Source organism: Lemur catta, chromosome 13 (genome assembly GCF_020740605.2).
Source record: "Lemur catta isolate mLemCat1 chromosome 13, mLemCat1.pri, whole genome shotgun sequence".
Taxonomy (NCBI): domain Eukaryota; kingdom Metazoa; phylum Chordata; class Mammalia; order Primates; family Lemuridae; genus Lemur; species Lemur catta.
The window spans coordinates 80,278,646-80,304,808 of record NC_059140.1 but is presented as its reverse complement, the minus strand read 5'-3'; the positions used below and the strand labels follow the sequence as shown (position 1 = coordinate 80,304,808).

General features: G+C 37.7%; 2 protein-coding genes across 2 annotated transcripts in view; one reads left to right on the top strand and one right to left on the bottom strand.

The window, feature by feature from the left end:
• Positions 1–26,163, bottom strand: part of MICU2 (mitochondrial calcium uptake 2) — a 76,991-nt gene that overhangs the window by 47,856 nt on the left and 2,972 nt on the right.
• Positions 1,800–3,290, top strand: LOC123648970 (elongation factor 1-alpha 1-like). Its single transcript, XM_045566904.1, has one exon. The coding sequence runs from the start codon at positions 1,861–1,863 to the stop codon at positions 3,247–3,249; it is 1,389 nt and encodes a 462-aa protein (XP_045422860.1). The 5' UTR covers positions 1,800–1,860; the 3' UTR covers positions 3,250–3,290.

Below are 26,163 nucleotides of genomic sequence, written 5' to 3'. Positions count from 1 at the left end.
TGTCCGCCCCCTCTCTGACAAAAAAACAGAACCAAAAGGAAGTAAACATGGCCATGCTGAAGCAAGTTCCTAACCTCCCACTTTAAACTTGTTTTAGAGGAGGATCTTCTGGATACTGAAAATTGGACCAAACTGTAAGACAACACCAGGACCGAAAACCAGTTTCTTCCTGGGAGCACAGTGTGATATAATGGAACCAGAAAATGAAATTCTGAACTACTCCACTGGTCAGGGCTGCCATGCAGAGCTGTGTGCACTGCATCTTTCTATGCAGCACCATTCACACTGTAATCGGCATACAGTTGTCTAGCAAATGGCAGTAAGGTGCACTGAGGAAGGCATGTCTTTCTAATTTGCACAAAGGTACCATATGGGCTAGGGTTAGTACTGTCACCAGTATTTCCAAATTTGCAGGGACTTTGCAAACCAGAGGAAAGTACAGACTATACCATTGAAGCTCCTAATACTCACTGCACTCACTAAAGGCCCAACACTTGCCTTTTGTTCCCTCCTGTATCCTGTTAAAGGTGGGACCAGCAGCAGCAAGTTATGGTTTTGTTAGGCAGAGGAAAATACTGTATTCATGGCTACACTAAACTGAAACCTACAAACTGTGAGGATGTTTCCCTAAATTGGCAGGCACCCCAAAATGGGGGAACAAAGTGAAATCAAAAGGCTGCTCCTACTGGATGGGATAAACTCCAACTTTGCAGAATGGGCAGAACTTTCAGAGTATAGTCAGCCATCCACATCTGATAAAAAATATTCGGAAAAATAAAATAAAATAAAAAATGACAGTACAACAAACACTTAAAAAATAGAAATAAAAACTATACAGTATAACTCAACTATTTGTATCACATTTACATCATATCAGGTATTATAAATAATCTAGAGATGATTTGAAGTATACAGGAGGACACATATAGGTTACGCACAAATACTACGCCATTTTATATAAGGGACTTGAGTTGGTAACTGTGATGGGGGGTGGGGAGGTAGGGGGTTGGTCCTGGAATCAATCCCCTGGGGATACTGAGGGACAACTGTAGATCTAGGACACAGACATGTTCCCAACTGCAATAGTCCATTGCTCAGCTCTTTCTCAAATCTCCCAGGCAGCTGAATGACTGAACAGTTGATATTATCTATTAACATTCTGTTCATTAGCTGATACTTTAATGGAAAGATAAAAAGAATACTTAGATCAAGATGGAAAGGATATATATTCACATTGTTTTTGGCAAATAACATACTTGGCTAGAACATCAGTTTAAAACCTAATGTGGGGGCTATGCAAAATTTTGGGGGAAAAATAAAGGCAAGAGCAATAGGAAACAAATAATGAAAATCACGTTCTAAAGAAAACAGAAAAAAATTATAGAAAATTAAAGAGGTGATGGACTTTATAATATTAGAGAATAAAGATGCAAGTCAATAGGCCAGGCGTGGTGGCTCACACCTGTAATCCTAGCACTCTGGGAGGCCGAGGCGGGCGGATCGTTTGAGCTCAGGAGTTCGAGACCAGCCTGAGCAAGAGCGAGACTCCGTCTCTACTAAACATAGAAAGAAGTTACATGGACAGCTAAAAATATATATAGAACAATTAGCCAGGCATGGTGGCGCATGCCTGTGATCCCAGCTACTCAGGAGGCTGAGGCAGGAGGATTGCCTGAACCCAGGAGTCTGAGGTTGCTGTGAGCTAGGCTGACGCCATGGCACTCTAGCCTGGGCAACAGAGTGAGACTCTGTCTCAAAAAAAAAAAGGAAAAAAAAAAAATTTAAAGTCACATAGATTTTTTTCGCAACGGGTTTGCCGCCAGAACACAGGTGCCGTGAAAACCACCCATAAAAGCCAAGATGGGAAAGGAAAAGACTCACATCAACATCGTCGTCATCGGACACGTAGATTCGGGCAAGTCCACCACTACTGGCCATCTGATCTACAAATGTGGTGGGATCGACAAAAGAACCATCGAGAAATTTGAGAAGGAGGCCGCTGAAATGGGAAAGGGCTCCTTCAAGTATGCCTGGGTCTTGGATAAACTGAAAGCTGAGCGTGAGCGTGGTATCACCATTGATATATCCCTGTGGAAATTTGAGACCAGCAAATATTATGTGACTATTACTGATGCCCCGGGACACAGAGACTTTATCAAAAACATGATTACAGGCACATCTCAGGCTGATTGTGCTGTCCTGATTGTTGCTGCTGGTGTTGGTGAATTTGAAGCTGGTATCTCAAAGAATGGGCAGACCCGTGAGCATGCCCTTTTGGCTTACACACTAGGTGTGAAACAACTAATTGTTGGTGTTAACAAAATGGATTCCACTGAGCCGCCCTACAGCCAGAAAAGATACGAAGAAATTGTTAAAGAAGTCAGCACTTACATTAAGAAAATTGGCTACAACCCTGACATAGTAGCATTTGTGCCAATTTCTGGCTGGAATGGTGACAACATGTTGGAGCCAAGTGCTAACATGCCTTGGTTCAAGGGATGGAAAGTCACCCGTAAAGATGGCAATGCCAGTGGAACCACACTGCTTGAAGCTCTGGATTGCATCCTGCCACCAACTCGTCCAACTGACAAGCCCTTGCGTCTGCCTCTCCAGGATGTCTACAAAATTGGCGGTATTGGTACTGTGCCTGTGGGCCGAGTGGAGACTGGTGTTCTCAAACCTGGCATGGTGGTCACCTTTGCTCCAGTCAATGTTATGACTGAAGTAAAGTCTGTGGAAATGCACCATGAAGCTTTGAGCGAAGCTCTTCCAGGGGACAACGTGGGCTTCAACGTCAAGAATGTGTCTGTCAAAGATGTTCGTCGTGGCAACGTTGCTGGTGACAGCAAAAACGACCCACCAATGGAAGCTGCTGGCTTCACTGCTCAGGTGATTATCCTGAACCATCCAGGCCAAATTAGTGCTGGGTATGCTCCTGTACTGGATTGTCACACAGCTCATATTGCCTGCAAGTTTGCTGAGCTGAAAGAAAAGATTGACCGCCGCTCTGGAAAGAAGCTGGAGGATGGTCCTAAATTCTTGAAATCTGGTGATGCTGCCATCGTCGATATGGTTCCTGGCAAGCCCATGTGTGTCGAGAGCTTCTCAGACTATCCTCCTCTGGGTTGTTTTGCTGTTCGTGATATGAGACAGACAGTTGCTGTGGGTGTCATCAAAGCGGTGGACAAGAAGGCTGCTGGAGCTGGCAAGGTCACCAAATCTGCCCAGAAAGCTCAGAAGGCTAAATGAATATTATCCCTAATACCTGCCACCCCACTTTTAAACAGTGGTGGAAGAACAGTTTCAGAACTGTTTGTTTCAATTGGCCATTTAAGTTTAATAGTAAAAGACTGGTTCTGGTTGTTAATAACAATGCATCGTAAAACCTTCAGGAGGAAAAGAAAATGTTTTGTGGACCACTTTTGTTTCTTTTTGTGTGGCAGTTTTAAGTTATTAGTTTTTAAAATCAGTACTTTTTAATGGAAACAACTTGACCAAAAATCTGTCACAGAATTTTGAGACCCATTAAAACAAAGTTTAATGAGAAAAAAAAAAAATAAAGTCACATAGAAAGCAGAAGAATAGCACAAAGAAAAGCAATTAGGAAAAACAATATCTACATGAATGACAGACACCAAAGATTCAATCTATGAGTAACTGCTGTGTTTCAGGAAGAAAAAGAGCAAAGCAAATCAGATATCTATTTAAATAATACAGTGGGAAAGAAAACTTTATTCAAACAAAAACCTGAATTTGCTACTCTATTTGCCACTGCCCTATGTGTACGCACTCTAGGTTTGAATAATCCTAGAAGATTTCAGGGGAGACTGATTAGTTTTAGTCTCTTTCAGAAAATGTAAATAAGGTTAGAACCATGTTGCCCTTATTGCTGGATTCAACCTTTTAAAAACCGTTGTCTAAGGAGTTAACACCAAAAAAAGGCGCAATAGGGGAACAGACATATTTAAGATTAATCTTAAAAGGCACATATTGTCCTTATATATTATGTGGGGAAATAAAAGTAGTGCGGGTGGTGGCGGGTGGGGGTTAACAGCATTGAAGCTATTCAACCTGGAAGACTGGAGAGAATTTTTTATCCCTCCCCACACCAACCTGTCTATTGTAAACAGTTTATTAAACAGAACTATTCCATTATCTGAATGAGATTTCATAAGACACTTCTACAAATCTACTCTGTTGGGCAGTGTATACAGTTACATATAAATAACCAATGGCCTGGCATGAGAAGCAGCTGCCTGAGGAACTAGCTCATCAGGGAGAGGGGAAGGGTGTGGAATGCAGTGGGGAAGATCAAAGAGCTGTTCAGGGCCTGCTGGTGGCTCTGTTATCCTATACCTACAGAGATTGAATTTAGCATCTTGTCTTCATAGGTGTAAACTGGTGGCAGAGCGGGATGCATTCCTCCTATTACCACAACGATTTGCTTCTCAAACCTGAATCTATACTACATATATGGGAAAGGAGAAGAAATGCTAGGATTTGAGGCTATACTGAATATGTGAGAACCATCCACATGGTTTTAGTTATATATAAAATGCTCCATGGATTTCAAGGATTACTTGTAATGCAGTAAAAAATGTGACAAAGGAATTAAGAGCAATGAGTGATGTGTAGTGGATAAAAGAGATCTTTGAAAGCTGATGACTTCTGTTAAAACATTTCACTAGTTTATTGCCTTTAAAGCAACAGGTGTTTCACCATTCTGTCTCTACTTTTTATCCATGAAGTGACATATTAGAAAAAGTTAGTTCTCTGTTCTTTATTGAACATTCTTTGGTTTCCACATTTCTCAGGAAGAAAGTGGGACAAGAGCCTTCCTTACAGCTTTTGACATGTCCAATACATATACATTGCATTAGACAAAATATAGTGAGAACTATTCATATGTGGCCTTTATTTTGGAATTTGTAATAATCTGGATAAAATATAATTGCTTTGCTGTCTTTGAATTTTCTGTGGTGTAACTGAAAAAATACATTTTCTTCTTAAAGGAAATCTTTACAATTGGACATTTTCAGTCATTAGACAAAACTTTTCCACTTTGTTCTGAATTAGGGAGATTTTATTGTACATGCAACAAAATACTGCCAGACTAAATTAGGATATTCACTGCATAAGCTATGCTTCATAATAAATTCTACGAAATGACAGGGTATTAGTCAAAGAAACAAAAGTCATTCCTGGGAAATCTGGAAGCTCTGCAAACTACTCTCTCTGGCTTCTGAATATCACCTGATCTAGTGATGGTCTAGTATAGACTTCTTCCCAGAGGCTGGAAGAGAGCTAGCATGGCTTTTCATAGACGAGCATGGTGAAATGAAACGGTATACACTTATATATATTGTTTTTAAAAACCCCCATAGATTTCTATTTGGCGAAGAGTGGTCGTTGTCAGGAGATGCTGATGACTAAAGAAATAAGCATCTTCTCTTCTAGTAGCAGCTTTCTCTTTCCTGATTAAATTACTGAACAGAACACTCATTTTCCCTTCATCCATAATTACCTTCCAGGAGGTACATCATAACTACATATATTTTTGTTTATGCTCTAGATGAAAAGTTTAAATTAGGTTCTGAGTGTTAAAAAAAAGACTAGAGCCTTAATTTAAAATTTCAACACCTGAATACTCCCTCCAAAGTATCATCAATATTATTAACTGCAGCCATAACTATGTAACATTTTTCTTAAGAAATGACTGAGCTAGGTTATTTCCCTATACAGAGGAAGGTAAAATACTACTTTGTGAACTCTTTCTACAACTATTCAACATCAACCTATTTCAGAAACACGCATCTCCTGTGACCAAGCATTGCACAGAGATAAAATGACAGCTGGAGAGGCACTCACTTCCTCGTTGGGGAGGCATAACAGAAGATGATGTTAGAGAAGAAATATGAAAGGAACAACCAGCGCTTACCAAATGTGCATGTTCCACAAGAATACATTTCAAACTCTGTTAAGTATATTTCCTACATTATTTATCTACCATGGCATTTTGATTTCTTACTTTTCACCATCACATATGTGCCAGACTATTATTTTTCAAGATTATATAATTAAATTTAAATAGAAAACTAATAACAGGTCTGGTACCAGTAAATTTATCTGGATTGTGATCTCTCTTATTTGGGCAGCTGAGAAGTAGATACAGAGCAGTAATAGGAACTTTTGGGATACAGGCTCTGATCTAATTTCAGGAACCTTACAAGCCGATGCAAAAAGGTCTCCTGGAACCTTAGAACTTCAAATAAGTGCTGCTGTCAGAGGGCTAAGTCATAAACAGAGGCTACCACTAAGGATAACAACATCTAAGATATTGTATCCTACAATATATGACACAATATGAAGCAAAGAAGGAATGGATTAAAGGATCTCTCTCTCCTTCCTCCCATCCCTTCTTGGGGAACAGCTGCAGCCTGCAGATGTTACGTATTTTACAGTTGGGGACTGCAGAAGGAAAGTGATTCATTCATATAGTATTTTGCCCTGCTTTCCCCTATGCTCCCACATTCTCTGTGACTCACTCAGACTTCCATATCCCAACCTCCAGCAAATGGCGGTCACCTCCATTTGCTTCCTCAGCTTATAGGAAACTTATAGTGAGGTTGGCTTTTTAAAGTTTGTGGCTAAATACTGACGGCAAGTTCTACACCCTAATCCTACAAAAAATTTGGTTAAAGATTGGAATTATTTAAAATAGAACAGAATTTTATGACACTTTAAGGTAAATGTAAAGATAATGAGGTTTGAACGTAGAGGCAGATTTATAATTTCTTGTTAAAACAAAAACTTTAAAAAATTCTAACAAAATAATAGGAATATATTTGACCAAGGACATGAAGGATCTCTATAAGGAAAACTACAAAACACTGATGAAAGAAATTGTAGATGACACAAACAAACAGAAAAACATCCCTTGCTTATGGGTTGGAAGAATCAATATTGTTAAAATGACAGATTCAATGCAATTCCTATCAAAATACCAATGCCGTTTTTCACAGAATTAGAAAAAAACAATCCTAAAATTTATATTTGGGACCAAAACAGAGTCCAAATAGCCAAAGCAATCCCAAGCAAAAAGAACAAAACTGGAGGCATTACATAACCTGATTTCAAATTATACTACAAGGCATTAGTAACCCAGACAGCATGGTACTGGTATAAAAGTGGACACACAAAGCAATGGAACAGAATAGATAACCCAGAACTAAAGCCATGTACCCACAACCAACTGATCTTTGACACAGCAGACAAAAACATACGCTGGGGAAAGGACACTGTAGTCAATAAATAGTGCTGGGAAACTTGGATAGCCATATGCAGAAGAATGAAACTGGATCCCTCTCTCTCACCAGATACAAAACTTAACTCAAAATGGATTAAAGATTTAAATGTAAGACCTAAAACCAAAAAAATTCTAGAAGAAAACTCTAGGAAAAACTCTTCTGGACACGGTCTAGGTGAAGAATTTATGACTAAGACCCCAAAAGCAAATGTAACAAAAACAAAAATAAATGGAACTTAATTAAACTAAAAAGCTTATGCACAGCAACAGAAATAATCAAGAGAGTAAATAGACAACCTACAGATGGGAGAAAATATTCACAAACTATGTGTCCTACAAAGGACTATCATCCAGAATCTACAAAGAACTCAAACAACTCAGCAAGAAAAAAACAACATTAAAAAGTGGGCAAATGCCATGATCAGGAATTTTTTAGAAGATATACAAATGGCCAACAGACAGTATGAAAAAATGCTCAACATTGCTAATCAGAGAAATGCAAATTAAAACCACAATAAGATACTATCTTACTTCAATAGAATGGCCATGATTAAAAAGTAGAAAAAAAATAGATACTGGAATGGATGCGGTGAAAAGGGAACACGAGATACTGTTGTTGGAAGTGCACACAGCACAACCTTTATGGAAATCGGTATGGAGATTTCTCAAAGAACTAAAAGTAGGTCTACCATTCAATCCTGCAACCCCACTACTGGGTACCCAAGAGAAAATAAACCATTGTATCAAAAAGACACCTGCACGCGTATGTTTATCACAGCACAATTCACAATTATAAAGATATGGAATCAACTTAAGTGCCCATTAACCAATGAGTGGCTACAGAAATGTAGTGTGTATATATATACCATGGAGTACTCCTCAGCGATAAGAAAGAATGAAATAATTTCTTTTGTAGCAACTTGGGTGGAAATGGTGGTCATTATCCTAAGTGCAGTAACTCAGGAACAGAAAAATAAATGCCGCATGTTCTCACTTATATTTGGGAACTATTGATATGCAAGGACATACACAGTGGTATAATGGACACTGGAGACTCAAAAGAGGTGAAAAATTAACTGTGGGGTACGGGTGGTGGGTACACTACAGGCCCAGACTTTACCACTGTGCAACATGTACAAACTTATCTGTGTAGCAAACCTTCACTTGTACCCCCCCAAATCTATTAAAATAAAAAGATTCTCAAACCCCCCCCCAAAAAAAAACTTCCATTGATAGTATTCTTTTTTGGAATTGGTCTTTGTACAAAATGAATATTGTACTTATTTAAATGTCAACTTTAGTTTTGATCATTGCTAACAAGATTGTCCTAAGACTGTTTGACTTGCTAGGGTGTCCTTAGTTTCAGTATTCACTTGGCTGCCTTGGATCAACTTCAGTAAACCTTTCCAGAAGACAGAGTAAATAACCTCTTACTTGCTTTTGATTATAATTAAAACCCTTCACAAAGCAAGGCATGTACTAAATCTCCCCTTTTTCATTTGGCTCACTTATTTGTTAAGAATTAATTCCGGTAGTTACCTCCTTTAGAGTCCTTCCGGGAGTGCCTATTTTGGGTTAGGTGTCCTCCCTTTGTAGGCATACTGAACACTGAGTAAATTTTTATCAAAGCCCTAGTAACCCTGCACTGGAATTGTCTGTTCTCCACTCCAGTGAAGTCCTCAAGAACAGAATGTATCTTTTCTTCTCTGTATTCTCAACACCTAGTATGCGGTTAACATTGTTAAATGCTAAAAGTGTGCCATGAATGAATAGGTCTTTATGAATGGGAATCAATTCCAAACTCAAAGTGTGACATTAAAAAATTTTTTGAAATAGATTTCAGTCTTTGAACCAATATGCATAAGTTTGGTTTTTATGCTTATATATTTTAAACCTTTATTTATTAAAATATGTTTAGATGGCTAGGTATATACTCTGCCATGTGCAATTTCACAAAGAAGCATGTACACAAACAGAAATAAAGACCCTTTGTTTCCTTTTGTTATAACCACAAATTACTGTATATTGCTAATTACTTTAGATTAAAAAAATGCCTTCATAACAAGAGGAAAGAGGTAAAGTCATTAACAGGTGGTAGCACTGTTAATTGGACCAAATCGTATTGCCTTATTTTTTGCCTAGCATGGAAACCATGGAATCTCAGAAACAGAATGCTCTGAAACTGGATTACACCAGCTGCTTCACACTTTCCTTCTGTAAATCTGAATTAATGGCTTGATGGATTTCAGGCCTTATACCATGGTTGGTTTAGGTTTTAATGGAATTCTTTAGCTTTATCTTGGAGTTCATTGGCAGACTGTAAAACAATATTTCAAAGACAAAATTCTGCTATTAAAACATATTTGTAAAAGTTGAGCAGAGGGTAAGCCAGACATTTTACCAAACCAGGTCATGCTAGCAAAGACGTATGCCAATCATATTTCTCTTGATGTTCATAAGCTAAATCACCACGGAATAAAGTAATACATAAATTACATAATATAAATAAATACACAATGCAAAAAGTAAAGTAATGCAGATGTAATTACATAATATTTTGGCAAATTAATTTACTGTTTGAGCAAAGCTCTGCTTTGTATCTGTTATGTACAAATGTAGAACAAGTCATTTCAGACCTGGGAAGAATTTGCCAAAACCTCCCTTTCCACTTTTACCTTATTCATTTTGACATATTTCATGATAAGATATAAGATATCCATACTTTCATTTAGTAATTTCTAAAGATACTTTAACAGTGAAGATTTTTAAAAATTCCACAACAGAACTTGCTCTACAATGATGGAAAAACCACACAAGTTTTTTGGTGTTTTTTTTTTTTTTTTTTGCTTTAAGGTAGTACGAAGCATAACTAAAGTAAACTACTACTAAATAAGCAGAAAAGAATTTCCCACTTAGTACTTCAGTTGTCACCACTACTAGTACCCAGAATGCCCTTTCTCCTTCAACTGCCTCCACCCTTTTATGTCTTTTACAACAGTTGGTATCAAAGGGAGAAATGTGAGTGCTACATCTTAACCTCAAGTAGAAGAAAGAAGCAGTATAAAACTGTGTCAGTGAATCATATACTAAGTTAGTAGAATTGTTAGCATTTGCCCAGGCAGCAGTGAGGTCTATGCCAAATATAAAGTTCTTTAGGCACATGTCAAAGAGATATCCTTATCCTGACCCTTTAGAATTTTAGAATCTTATGTGAGGGAAAAAAAAAAAACAACAGTGAAAACTTATAGTTTATAAGTTGTTACACATATACTTTAAGGGTAAGCATGGACAGAGCTAGCATTTGGGTAACCCCCACCCTTTTAAAATTTATTTGGTGAATCTATTCCTGTGCTCTTTGTAATCAAGAGAATAATTCTAATCAACATTTTGGGAAGAGAGTAGAACAGATATTTGTAGCCTAGAATAGACAGAGCCTGAAATGATTCAAGCAACCCAAATCTCCAAACTTGAATTGCTAGTGGAATATCTAAGAGTAACTGAATAACTGGAAGCCTGAATGGATTTTGTCATTAGTTTCCAAATATTTATGGGCTATTGCTTAGATATTCTCCTAATTTATCATTTTTATAAAATTTTATATAAGCAATATATATTATTACCAGCATTAATAATATTCTCATGAGTTCACAGGTAAACTCCTTAGGCTGTGAGAACTTGAATAACCCAACTCACAGGCTGGAGGGCAAACAGAATAAACCTGAAGATGCCCCCTTGGACAATGAAGGTTGGTTACAGACAACAGTGTCTGTTCCATTTATAAAGCTGTAAACAGGATAAGCTAGTAAAATAGGGCTAAAAGACGTACACTGGGCTAGAACAGAGAATGTGCAGGGTCAGAACAGAAGAACTGGTAAAGGATAAGAGACAAACATCATAAATTATCAGATCTAAAGGTAATAGCAGGTAAAAGGAGTAATACAGTGACACGATCAAAGCAATGTAGTGGAAAATAATTTTAGCTATATTTGAAGTATTTTATAATGTGAAGAAGAATGAAGATTAAGAACCAGGAAGGGACAAGGATGTAACCTAAAAATTTGGAGCAGACATGTTACCCTCACACGACATGATCATACTTCTGGTGCTCACAACTCCCTGAAATCTGTGTGAAACATGTGTGCACATATTTTGGGAGAGAGGGTACATAACTTTTACCACATTCTCAAACAGATTCACAACCTATTCAAAGATTAAGAAAAATGACAAAGATGAATCAGCAAACATGACTGATAACATGGTAAAATACAATGATTAGTAAAATAGAATGCCTCCATTTTAAGTACTGCATATATTAGAACAGTATACAGTTAATGAAATTATATTAATAAATAACTGAGAAGAATATTTGACTCAACCCCTTTTCAACATACAGCAGTAGAGGTTCCTTTTAGAATTTAAAAGAAAAGAGGTTTCCAAATATGTCTAAGTATGAAATATGAAATCTATTAATTCTGGGTTCTCTAAAAATGTCACTAGCTAAAGCAGCAGATTAATTAAAGAATATACATAATTGCTATCTAGTCAGGATAAAGCAAAGTGCTAAAGGAAATCATTGCTACATAAAAATTTCAAGTAAAAGCTTGGTCTTAACAAAATTTTACATGTATATCTGCATAATTCTCATTTTTGTTTTCACTATACTTTTTCTCTGATGTGGCAATAAAGCCACTTCTTTATGTAAGGAAGCAGCCATCACAGTAAGTGTGATAAATACTTACAGTCTTTAGCAGAGAAACAACTACAGAGAAATACAGGTGAGAAGAGACTGAAGAGTAAGGACACAAGCAAGGGATAGACTCCAAAAGGACTTGGACAGCTCACTGTCACTATAATGACACTATTCAGAACCACTTTAATCATTTCTTAGCTTCAGAGCTAATAGCTTGATTTCTATAATATGAAAGAATAATACTTTGTTAATATATTATTGTCCTGCAAAGTTTTAAACAAGTTTTTTAAAAAAACCTTTCTACTCAAGACATAACACTCAAAACTTTAACAGTAGTCTTTTTAAGTCATGATGGGAGGAAGATGGTTTTTAAATGTTTCTTTTTGACTTTTACCCTAAATTTTCTACAATATACACACATTTCAGTAAGAAAAAAAGTCAACAAAAGTAATGCTGAAAAAAAGAATTGAGAAATAACAGCTCCAGCCCCCTTCCTAACAATTTCAAGGAATTTCAGTACTCATAATAAAATATTATTTCTTTAGTGTTTCAAGAAGTAATCTTTTCATGACTATCATTTAAGATGGATTTAATCATTGCTTAACGGTCAATCTACCAACGAAACACAAAGTCTTAATTTAAAAACAAAAAAGTTGCAGTATTAAATAAGTTGAGCTTCAATCATTGATGACATATAATTAGTTCATATGCAGTTTTTGAAAAAAAAAAAAGTGCGTCTCTGGAACACATTATACTACAAATAGCCCTCTTTCTATCGCTATGGTTACCTGGTTAAACCCCAATGCTTCTTTATAATCATTCTTTTCTGATTTGCCATTAAAGTATCTCACACTTGGTATGTCTGAGAGTAAGAACTACTAGAAGAGATAAATCTTTCCTATAGTATTCAACATATGTAGGATGCTGGATCAGTTATCATTTGCTAATTAGAACAGCCTTTAGGAGATGCTCAGCTGTTTACTGTATTTCCCTTGCCGTGAGGCAGTCACAGCTCCATCTATGGGGCACTCACTAAAGCAACATTCAAAGCAATACTACAACCACCAAAGGAGCAGTCCCTGACCTGGACTCCAATCCTGGAGCAATTCCAAGCATTCCAGACCTCTCCAGGACTGTGGGTTTGAACAGAGGCAGAAGCCATATTAGCGATCTGCTTCTAATTTCTGCTGGTTTCTTTTTCTTTTTTTTTTTTTTTGAGACAGAGTCTCGCTCTGTTGCCCGGGCTAGAGTGCCATGGCGTCAGCCTAGCTCACAGCAACCTCAAACTCCTGGGCTCAAGCAATTCTACTGCCTCAGCCCCCCACAGTAGCTGGGACTACGGGCATGCGCCACCATGCCTGGCTAATTTTTCCTATATATTTTTAGTTGTCCAGATAATTTCTTTCTATTTTTAGTAGAAACGGGGGTCTCGTTCTTGCTCAGGCTGGTATCAAACTCCTGACCTCGAGCTATCCTCCCACCTCGGCTGCCCAGAGTGCTAGGATTAAGGGCATGAGCCACTGTGCCCAGTCACTGTTGGTTTTTTAATTGGGTAATTATGACCAAATTAAACTGAAAAAGATTTGTCTTCAAAATACTCGATTATGATTTAATCTGTTGACATTTGCACTGCACACATAGAGAATGAGAAAAAAGACATGATAATCCCAAACAGCAGATATGCTAAGTCATTCATATTTTCCTTTGGAATATCTAGACCAGTTTCTGGAAACACACTGTGTTTTCATATTTAAGGTTCAATTTTCCTAATTTAAAAAATGGGGCCTGGCACAGTGGCTCACATCTGTAATCCTAGCCCTCTGGGAGGCTGAGGTGGGAGAGTCCCTTGAGGTCAGGAGTTTGAGACCAGCCTGGGCAAGAGTGAGACCCGTCTCTACTAAAAATAGAAAAAATTAGCCAGGCGTGGTGGTATGTGCCTGTTCTCCCAGGTACTCGGAAGGTTGAAGTGGGAGGATCGCTTACGCCTAAAAGTTTGTGAGCTAGGCTGATGCCACAGCACTCTAGCCTGGGCAACAGAGTGAGACTCTGTCTCAAAAAAAAAAAAAAAAGGTTTGTATTTTCAGGGTACATGCCAGCTAACCGATGAGGGACTGAGGACAAAGAAGCCTGGCATCTGAAAGTATAAAATTTCTAGTATGTAACACATAAAGCAAATAATACACATGTGGGCTGGGCGCGGTGGCTCATGCCTGTAATCCTAGCACTCTGGGAGGCCAAGGCGGGAGGATCACTCAAGGTCAGTAGTTTGAGACCAGACTGAGCAAGAGCGAGACCCCGTCTCTACTAAAAATAGAAAGAAATGATTTGGAAAGCTAAAAATCTATAAACAGAAAAAATTAGCCAGGCATGGTGGCGCATGCCTGTAGTCCCAGCTACTCGGAAGGCTGAGGCAGAGGGATTGATTGAGCCCAGGAGTTTGAGGTTGCTGGGAGCTGGGCTGATGCCATGGCACTCTAGCCCCGGCAACAGAGCGAGACTCTGTCTCAAACAAACAAAAAAAACAAAAACAAACAAACAAACAAAAAAAAAACACATGTGGATAAATGTAAGATTTTATAAGGTCTTATTCCCTAATTAATAGTAATCACAACTTTTACTCTACACACATCCATGGAACTTTCACAGATGTCAATGAAAATTTTAAGACAAGGATGTACTTAAAAAATTATGATTCATTAAATATGATTTCTATATTGAAATTATTTATAATCTGAAATATTTAAAAATCATCTTATTTATGGAGAGTAGGTTATTAAGAGAATATATTCATTACTGGTTTACTTTACCAAACATTTACCACTTTTTAAACTATAATTATAACTTTTTAATTTGTTATACTGCTACTGTTAGTGGCTTAGGGTATGTTTATGCACTGTTGTAATTCATACAACTCCAAAATTCACAGTTACAAAACCATTAATCTGTATACATTATCTATTAGAACACATGGTTTATAGAATAAGAGCAAACAGTAATAATTTTTTACTCAGGTTCAGCTAAACAATATAATTGTAAAAGGAAAAATTAAAATACGCTTCTGTTTTTATATTACAATTTGTTTTTCTTTCCTCCTGGCCCCCCCAGAAAAATACCTCCACAGATTTACAGTAGGATATATTAAGTGCTGTCCTTCTATTATACAAGGAAGGGGAGTAAGACAACCTCTCATTCATGCAGGACAAATAGCTATGCCAAAAGCACAAATTACATCTAATTACAGGGTATAACTTTGTCATCTTCTTTTCATAATCTAGCCATTTACACACTTTGATTTTTAACTTCCATTTGGGTTTATAAACATCAAAGCTTTGTCATCACTAATCTGTTTCTACAGACATTTTTACCTGAGGCAATAAAGTATAAAAACTTCTTTGCATTCTTGCTTTACTGTTGCAAAAAAGCTTTAGTCTTCACTGAGATTACAATGTATCATGGTTATTAAACTTCTGTATGTTCCTGTAAAGTTTATTGCCCTTGGCATACCAATTTTAAATGTACTATCATTAAACCTGATGCACTGCACACAAATAAACTAGCAGCCCACTCCAGTAAGTTCCAGTTTTACCCATTGTTAACGTCTTATTAACATCTTTTTTTCCCTTTTTCACAAAAATAATCACCACAAGTCAAACAGCTTGAAATAAAAGAAGGCAATCCTGATTTAATTTTGTGAATTATTTAGGGATCTTATAGGAAATTAAAATAGCTTCATCTTAAATACACTTTTTTTTTTTTTTTTTGAGATAGTCTTACTCTGTTGCCCTGGGTAGAGTGCAGTGGTGTCCCTGTAGCTCATTGCAACCTCAAACTCCCGGGCTCAAGTGATCCTCCTGCCTCAGCCTCCTGAGTAGCTGGGACTACAGGCAAACCATGACGTCTGGCTAATTTTTCTATTTTTAGTAGAGACAGGGTCTCACTCTTGCTCAGGCTGGTCTCAAACTCCTGAGCTCAAGTAATCCTCCCACCTCAGCCTCCCAGAGAGCTAGGATTACAGGTGTGAGCCATCTCACCCGGCCTTAATTACACTGAGTTTTTAAAATATTCATTGACATGCAATAGAAAAAGAGATTCTACATCTAATATAACTTGCAAAATCACTTCCTAAATTAATATATTTCTGTTTGGCTGTTTAAACATGACGGCTACATTCCTTGCTTTTATTAAAAATTTGTGACCATCTGTTTTAGTCAGGTTGTACTCACAAAATACAAAATATAAGTTCAAAATACGAATTTAAATAATATCAAAGAAAAAACATTTTGGTATTCTCCATTTTAGAATTTTAATAATTTTAAATTTAATGCCTAGTTTTCAATATATTACTTCTATTAAACTCAAATACTAAGGTAGACAGGGATTCCTGGTCTCCTAGGAAAGAAAGTGGGTGCCCTCATCTTGGTCCCACCCCACCCTAATCCTGCCCTGAGTTACTGCTATACCTGGGGAGGAGGGAATACCTTACAAATCTGCCAATCAGAACTTAGTGTGTCAGCTGCAAAAGAATACTCAGGACTCTATAGCCCATGGGACAAGCAGCATAGGTACCACAGAGTCTGGAAATTGACCTAGAACAACCCACATGCATAGTAATGCAACAAACACCCAACTGTCCAATCAAAGTGGTTCCATGGTGACATCTGAGCCACTAGGGAGGTCCCAATCTGGGTGCTATAAACAAGATACAGACCATAACCAAGTCCCTTTTGCTCCCTTCCTTTTGCTCTCCCTTTACTGTGACAATGTGTCCGCATCATCTGTGGCGTATGTAGTATGCTCTGTAAACCTATATATATCTTGCTCTTGCCATATAATCCTATCTTTCTCTCCTCAACAAATCTCATTTTCGTGCTTGCCTTACTTTGGTGTGTCCGGTCATTCTTTGGCCACGACACTAAGGCTTATGAAAAATAATTTGTTAGATAATACTTTAACGTTTAAAAACCCCAATTAGCTGACTCACCAAAAGAAAGCCAGTAGAAGTTTATGGCAACAGGTCCTAAATTCATCATAATCGTTGCATCTAAGCTCTCGAGGTCCATGAACTCTGTAAGTCATCCCTCTCCCCCTAACTCTTTGGGTTACTCTCTCTAGTAGCAGTCAATACAGAGCCCTCTGGCCTGGCCCACATTTCCATAATTCTACCTCATTATTTTTCAGAGCAGTTCACAATCAGGTTCTTTTGCCTTTTGTTTTTTAAATAGAAGGAAAGTATGGAATTAGTCCATAGCCAGCTTAGAGGATTAACCACACTCTCTGCTTTCATTCCTGTTACAATGCAAGAAATATTGGTACTATGGAAATCCATCCTTTCTTCTTGTGACCTCCTTTCTCAAAGAAGGTAACCTATAATTGTCTCTCAGATCTGTAACAATTTTTGCCTCTTTATTACATCATTCAATCAGCATTCAAACATACTCTACTGTCTCTCATCTTTTTTTTTTTTTTTCTTTTATATATATATTTTTGAGACAGAGTCTCACTCTTTTGCCCGGGCTAGAGTGCCGTGGCGTCAGCCTAGCTTACAGCAACCTCAAACTCCTGGGCTCAAGCAATCCTCCTGCCTCAGCCTCCCAAGTAGCTGGGACTACAGGCATGCATCACCATGCCTGGCTAATTTTTTCTATATATTTTTAGTTGTCCACCAGATAATTTCTTTCTATTTTTTTAGTAGAGACAGGGTCTCGCTCTTGCTCAGGCTGGTCTCGAACTCCTGACCTCAAGCAATCCTCCCGCCTCGGCCTCCCAGAGTGCTAGGATTACAGGCGTGAGCCACCGCGCTCGGCCTTGTCTCTCATCTTAAAACAAAAACAAAACCTGTCCTTGGTCTCATATCTCCTGCCCACTCCTGCCTTTTTAAATACCCTTTACATTAACACTTTTAGAAAGAAGTATCTTGACTCACTTTCTTTGCTTCCTTACTTCACAATCTCTCCTCAACACATTTCAATACTTTTCTCATCAAAGGTCACCAACACCTTCCCTACCACCACACCCAAAGCTCAATTTTCTGTTCTCATCCTGTTAGTAGCAACAGACATAAGGGAGCACCTCCCCATCTTGAAACGTTTTCTCAAGACTATGTGGTAATGTTAAGTCATCATCATGCCGCTTCTCTAATGCTTTCTGATTATGCAAACGTCCTACTTTAAGAGAGGTAAGAAACTGCCATACTTCTTGCTATACTTTCTATAAAAATGCCACAGTATCCTCTTTATGAAACAGGACTAAATACTGTTTTATTCACAGAATTGGTTATGCTTCTGGAGCAACTGGCTACTATGAAGCATGTAACTGGCCTGTTCCCCTCTTTGAACTGGCTAAGTTTAAAAATCAAATTTATGACTCACTTCAAGGATAACACAGGCTCTTACAGCATATATTTTAATCTTTATGGCTTATGTTTACCATTCTCATTTTCCCATTTTTTTCTTCATTTAAAAATTATTACTTCAAGTAGCATTTTTCTAAACCATTTTAAATATTTCCAGTACCAAGGTCAGCATAAATATACAAACATTTAAATATGGTATAATACAAATGACAGCATTAAAGTTGGGCGACGATGCCTACTTCTGTCTTCCTAGAAGCTGTTCTTCCAGGCATCTTCTCCCCTCTTTCCCATTATTTGTCTGACATTTTAGAGAATATAATTTACCATATCCTAGGCAAATTATCTTGTCATTTTGTGTACCTAAGCTGAAAGCTCTCTTTTCTCAGATCAGTTAATCAAGACTTGGCTGCATCTTCCTCTTCTCTCCTCCCCCTTTGCCAGGGACCAAGGGAAGATGCCAGGGCGTGTCCACCTTTCAGGAGATTGGTCACATATGGGGAGACTGAGCGTCAAAATAAATTCCAATGGTAATGGATTGAAACCTTTTGAGTTAAATAGGAATTCATGAGTCCAAACAGATATAAATGAATGAATAAATAAACAGTACAGAACAGAAAGCCCTATGAAGCCTCAAAACATCTCCCCACAAAATGCTTAATAAGTATAAAGTACCTATTAATTTTTCAATGAAGAAATCTGGCAGATACCTTCTTACCGAGTGGTAAAAGTAAATACCACCAGCAGAAATCTACATTGTGTGCCTCCTAATATGATGCACTGAAAAGAACACAATAGGACTTTAGTGGTATTCCTGACAAAATGCATAAATCATGAAGAAACATCAATCAAACCTAAATTAAGGAACATTCAGCAAAAGTAACTAGCCACTACTCAGTGATAGGTGAAACTGCTTTAAAACTGCAAATACCTATAGGAACAATACAGACAGATTGAAACTTGGAGGCAAAGGCACACTGATTTGGAACTGAATTTAGCCATTTTAAGTACAGCTTTAGCTGGACACACTCTACTCATTCACTTATCCACTCATTTAACAATTAGTTATTGAGTATCAACTCTGAACCAGGGACCATACTAAGAAGTATTAGTAAAATGACGAATAAAAGCTAAATAGTAAGGTACAGGTACTTTAGAATGGTAGTTGTAAGGTAACTAAATATGGGCTTAAAGTAGATGGAATTTCAGTGAGTCCTGAATCTTGATTTTCTTTTTTGATAGATTCAAAGAAGTCAGACTTAGAACTTGCACAGTCAAAAGCATTTTGCTTTCTCCCAACATGAAGACATCTAATTCAAATTTATTAAGTAAATAATATCAAATTTAGCATTTACAATAAATTTCTATAACAGAATTAACTATAGAAATGATCATATAAACATAAATCTAAACATGTCAACTAGGCTTTATAATGTGAGACAGTGACTGGAATACAATATTCTGCCATTTTTTTTTTTCCTTGACAAAAGCTTCAAATTCAAATTCCAGGCAGGCTATAGAATATAAAAAGATTTAAGACTTTTAAGTCAGTCTTGGTATTTATTCAGAAAAACCCCTAGTACTATTTGTTAATCTTCAAACTATGTTAGTGAATCTACCATGATTTGACCACAGTAACAAAATTGCATCTTTTCTTGACGACTCTTAGTCTGCTCTGCCTTTGTTTCTCTAGAGCACTGGGGAAACCACTTTCTGACCTGAGGGAAACCATTCTCCTGCCCTGTTTCTTTGAGAGCTACTTCTATGTCCATGATTTGCCCTCTCCTAACAATTAAGGTTTTGTTAAAAAATGCACACATGTCAACTGAAGTGGTGAAAATGTGATTGAATTCTCATATTCTCAGGCAATGACAACTAGGTCATGCCTGCCTCCTGGCCAAAAAGGACTGTAAAACACCAATGACTTACTATAAGATGTGTCCTGATTTCAGATGTGCTAAAATGTGGGTAAAAAAAAAAAAGTAACCTAGAATGAATAAAATATGATTTAAGTACAGGGGTGCTATGATACTCTGTCTTAATTAAATATAATTTAATAAGAATTTTTTTTAGTTATTTGAAATTTTAACAAATTTTATTTAAATACTCAGCAAAATGCTATGAATCAGAATATAAAAATTAGTTTCTGGCCAGGCGCGGTGGCTCACGCCTGTAATCCTAGCACTCTGGGAGGCCGAGGCGGGTGGATCGCTCAAGGTCAGGAGTTCGAGACCAGCCTGAGCAAGAGCAAGACGCCGTCTCTATTAAAAATAGAAACAAATTAGCTGGCCAACTAAAATATATATAGAAAAAATTAGCCGGGCATGGTGGCGCATGCCTGTAGTCCCAGCCACTCGGGAGGCTGAGGCAGGAGAATTGCTTGAGCCCAGGAGTTTGAGGTTGCTGTGAGCTAGGCTGACGCCACGGCACTCACTCTAGCCAGGGCAACAAAGCGACACTCTGCCTGAAAAAAAAAAGTTTCTGACTCCAAATGCACAGGAGATAGATTAAAAAAACAAACAAGCAAAAAAATAGTTTCTGAGCTTAAAAGCTAATAATATTGTTAGAGAGACTAGATGTGTTCATAAGAAAATGCAAATGCTAATTAATGGCATAAACCAAAACATTATGAAAAGTTACAGAAAGGCGATGTTAAAGTAGGCTTCATGGAGATCATCTCCATGGATACAATTAAGATGGTCAGAAGGAGGCAATGACACTCCTCACAGAGGGCTGATTATCACGAATTGATAATACAGAAAATGATAGCATGGATGTTTAAATTTTAAAATTAACAGCATGAAAAACTAGGCTGTTGTGAGATGAAAACATTAGAAAGTTTGTAAGGGCTAATGCTGTTTTGTAATACAAGTCTCCAACAGATCATCTAATATTGTTGTAGTCTGTCTTAAACCCATTAAAAATGTTCAATCATAATCCAAGGTGGCAAAATATCAGTTTAAAATATGGGTCATGAAAGGTCACCATATGGGATCTAAATACAAAATGACACCAATACACATACATTATATCTAAGATAAGTTCATATGTAAGGCATTTTATCATGCATACAAGATATTTACATGACTCCACCTTAAAAGTGTTTTTTCCTCTAATTTCTTATTTGAATAAAAGTAAGCAAAATTAAAACATCAAGAGAGATGAAAACATATTTATAAAATGTCAATAAAGATTAGATGAGAAATCATTAAAATTAGACTTGACAACTAAATTAAAATCAAAATTACACAAGAAAGTAATTTTATGTACTCAGAAAGCAACACATTACTTCAATTTACATAGTAACTTTCCTCTTGAGATGACGGATTCTCACACATTGAGCCACATTTTCAAAAAGTATGAAAGCGTACATTTCATTAAGTAGGGTTTTAAAATCTGTTTTCCAAAGCGCAACACAATTTCTGGTCATCACAAGACTAGTTTTCATATTGGTGCCACAACCTAAGTGATTTAAACAACAGAAATGTACTGTTTCACAGTTCTGGAGGCTACAAGTCCAAGATCAAGGTGTCCTCAGGGCCATGCTCTCTCTGAAGGCCCTAAGCAAAGATCTGTTTTAGGCCTTGCTCCTAGCTTCTCGTAGCCATTGGCTGTGGCAGCATAATTTCAGTCTTTACATGGTGCATCTCTAAGTCTAAATTTGCCCTTTATATAAGGACACCTATTCCAGTATGACCTCACCTTAACTAACACATCTGCAATGACCTTATCACCAACTAAGGTCACATTCTGAAGTAACGGGGGTCAAGACTTTGACATAAGAATTTTGAGGGGACACAACTCATAACAGTCCACCCTCTGCCCCACCCCCCCATTCATGTCCTTCTCACATGCAAAATATATTTGTCCCGTCCCAACATCTCCAAAAGTCTTCATCATTCCTGCATCGACTCTAAGTCCAAAAATCTTATTTAAACATCATCAACTAAGTCCCAAATCTGATAATTTAAATCATCCAAATCAGTTATGGGTGAAATTCTACTCCTTCTGTAAGCCCATGAAACCAGACAAGTTATCTGCTTCCAATGTTGAAACATGCATAGGATAGACATTCCCATTTCAAAAGGAAGAAAGAAACTGAAAGGAAAAAAGGGGTCACAGGTTCCAAACAAGTCCGAAACCCAGCAGGGCAAATTCCATTAGATTTTAAGGCTTAAGAATGTAGATATTCCTCAACTGATTATGTGGTTAAGTCCTAATAAACCCATCACAAATTAAAAATATTCTAAGTCGAAATGCACTTAATACACCTAATATACCAACCATTATAGCTTAGCCTGGCTTATCTTAAACATGCTCAAAACACATTAGCCTACAGTTAGGCAAAATCATCTGGCAATACAGGACACTGTCAAGTGTCAGTTGTTGACCCTCATGATAGCACATCTGACTGGGAGCTGCCACTCGCTGCTGCTCAGCATCTCAAGAGTATTGTACAGCATATTGCTAGCCTGGGAAAAGATCAAAATTCAAAATTCAAAGTATGGTTTCTACTGACTGTGTATCATTTTTGCACCCTGGCAAAGTCAAAACTCATTAAGTCGGACCGTCCTGTAATCCTCTGTGGCTTGATGCTTATCCTCTGGGCCCACTGGGTGGGTGGCCACCCTCAAGGTCACTCTTCTCTTTCCTTCAAAGATAACAGCCAGATACCTCTATTGGCTTGTGGAATCCCAGAAGTCCGATAACCTTCTTTCATTTCATCCCTTCTGTGGCCCCTTCTGCATTTCTACTGAGATGGTTGACCGATCTGTGAGTCACACACTTATCTCTTTCCAAACAGCCCTCTAAACACACCCTTTGTGTTCTCTACATAGCACACTGTCTTATTTTTTGCAATATGGACAGGCCAAGAATTTTCCAAATCTTAAGTTCTGGTTCCTTTTTGTGTAACAATTCTTTCTTTATTTCTCTCCACTCACATTTTTCTATGTGTAGCAAGGAAAACTAAGGCCATGCCTTCAACACTTTGCTTAGAAATTAATTACCTCTGCTAAATATCCAATTTCATCATTGACAAGTACTACTTTCCACAAAACAACAGAATACAATTCAGCCAAGTTCTCTGCCACTTTATAACAAGGATTATCTTTCTTCCAGTTTCTAATAAAATGTTCTTCATTTCCATCTGAGACCTCACCAGAAGTACCTTTAATAATTCTTATCTCTAGTAGCAGTTTATTCAAGACAATCTAGGCTTTCTCTAAATTATGCGCCTCAAAACTCTTTCAGCCTCTACCCCTTTACTCAACCCCAAAGTTACTTCCAAATTTTACGTATCTGTTGCAGCAGGACACCACTTCCCAGTACCAAAATCTGTATTAGGGTTCTCCAGAGAAACAGAACCAATAAGAGATTATATATATATTTATGTTTATGTAAATATATATCTTCCTCTACGCTCCTCCTCCCCCTCAGAATATATATATTTATACGTATATAAATATATATATATATATATATTTTTCCTCCTCAAGTGGGGAGTAGGGGACAAGGAGAAAGAGATATTTAAGGAATTGGCTCATACAACTGTGGGGGTTGGCAAGTCCAAAATCCATGGGGCAGACTGACAGACTAGAATTTGGGGAAGAGTTGATGTTGCAGTCTTGACTCTAAAATCTGCAGGGCAGGCCAGGGAGGCTGGGAATTCAGGTATAGTTTCTGCACTGTAGTCTAGAGGCCAAATTCCTTCTTTCTCAGGAAACCTCAGTCATTGCTCTTAAGGCCTTCTGCTGACTGGATGAGACCTACACATATTATGGGGGATCATCTGCTTAACTCGAAGTTTACTGATTTAAATATTAATCACTTCTAAAAAATACCTTCACAGTTACATCTAGACTGGTGATTGACCATATAACTGGGCACCACAGCCTAGCCAAGCTGATACATAAAATTAACCATCACACTGACCTCATTGACTTTCCTGCCATCATTAATGATTTCCCTGTCAAAAGTATAAAAATTATAATTTCAACAGTATCTTATAACCATACCCTAAACCTCAATTCCTATACCAAATTATTAGAAATTTCATAAACAGTAATAATAAGTAAGCCAGGCAAAATCTCCAGTGGGGCTGGGACTACTCAAACAACGGAAATGTCTACCCAACAAACATTTAGCGAGCACCTTCTAAGTGGCAGGCTCTCATTCAGTGCTAGAGAGACAATACTAAAGAAAAGCTCATTTTATTGCGTTTTAAAATTCTTTGATGACAACTGCAGAAACAAAAGGGACAAGTTGGACCATATCAAGTATCCACATATTCTCAGCACTGCATATAATGCAAATATGAAAATCTTTGCCTTGTACCTTTTGTTACAAGTCAACGGGCAGCTTCCCTGTCTTTTGAAAACCGGGTGAAGCTCTCTTGAACTGTGTACCAGCTATCAATTTATTGTCTGCCAGCTTCTAATCTACCCTTCTTTGTTCCGCTTTATAATGCTGGAGCTGGACTTTGTAAACTCTTCTCCTTGTCCAGCTCGAACAACTCTGTCAATAGAGGGCATTGGAGTGACACTGCAAGACAGTAGAGGCAGGAAGACACTTTCCTTCCAGGTCCCAGCTTGCCTTTTTTAATTCAGAGCTGGAGCCCAAAGGCCCTAAAAGATCAGACATAACCACTTCCAATCAGTTCCAGTGGGCAGATACAGTGACTCTGGCTGCGTTCTCAGGACATACTCTTCCCACCTGTGGCTTCCAAACAGCTCTCGAATGAGCAGCTTCCCTGGAGTCCTCAGGCTACACATAAGCCACCAGGCTGCGGTTTATAAGCTGCTCCAGCAGCAGTAGCTCCCATCAGGCCTTCAGGCCACATTCTCCCATCCACCCAGCAGGTCAATTCTATAGACCAGTTCCAGCACACTCACCCCTTCCACAACAGCAGGCTCCTTCTACAGACTGTGCCATCTAGCAAGGTTTTTTTTTCTACCAGCAGCAGGCTTTATATTCCTGTGGTAGCCATGCCCTCTTCAAAGAGGCTGAATCTCAGCTCTGGGGCTGGAGGGGACGAACTCTCCCAAGTTCTTAATTTCTTCACTGTCCACTCTCCCTCCCTTGGCCTAGAGGTAGCAGCTACTTTTTGGCACCTGCTACATCTGGACCCCTTTGAGTCCTCTTTTACTCCTTGTAATAACAAAATATAATAAAAGCCATACACTTTCATTATTGAAATTCCTGCAGGAAAGAAATAATTCGCTCTCGCAACTCTAAAATTCTCTAGCTCTTAATCCCCTGCCCGAAATAATTTTTATAATATTTTTAATGTATCAAGGCTTATTCAGAATACAGCTATCCTTTTATAGGAGATTAGAACTACAGAATAATATTCTTTGTCTCTGCCTTTCTGTAATTTCTTATCTGATTTTACTATGCCTGAATCAAATACAATATTGTAATAGGATTAATACTAAAATCTTAGAACAGTTTTCAAATCTTCTTTCATGTTTTAGAAGAAGCAGTTTACACAGAATTAACTGATACGCTGACATGCTCTAAAGCAAGTTCCACTAAGAATTTCTTTCTAGAAGGCGCTATTTTTCTCGCCCAGTTGTAATCACTATACATTTTTTTAACAATACATTTTACATAAGACTTTTGCAATTTAGATTCTTTACAAATTTATCTTTTAAATGTATTTCAAATTCATCCACTAATTTAGCCATCACTTCTCTCTGGAATTATTGTAATAGCTTCCTAACTCCAGTTTTCAATTCACTCTCTTTCCTAAAGTCTCGATACTCTTTTCAATGGTCAAAACCAAATTTGTGATATAGTAATACAAGTACTTCTTCT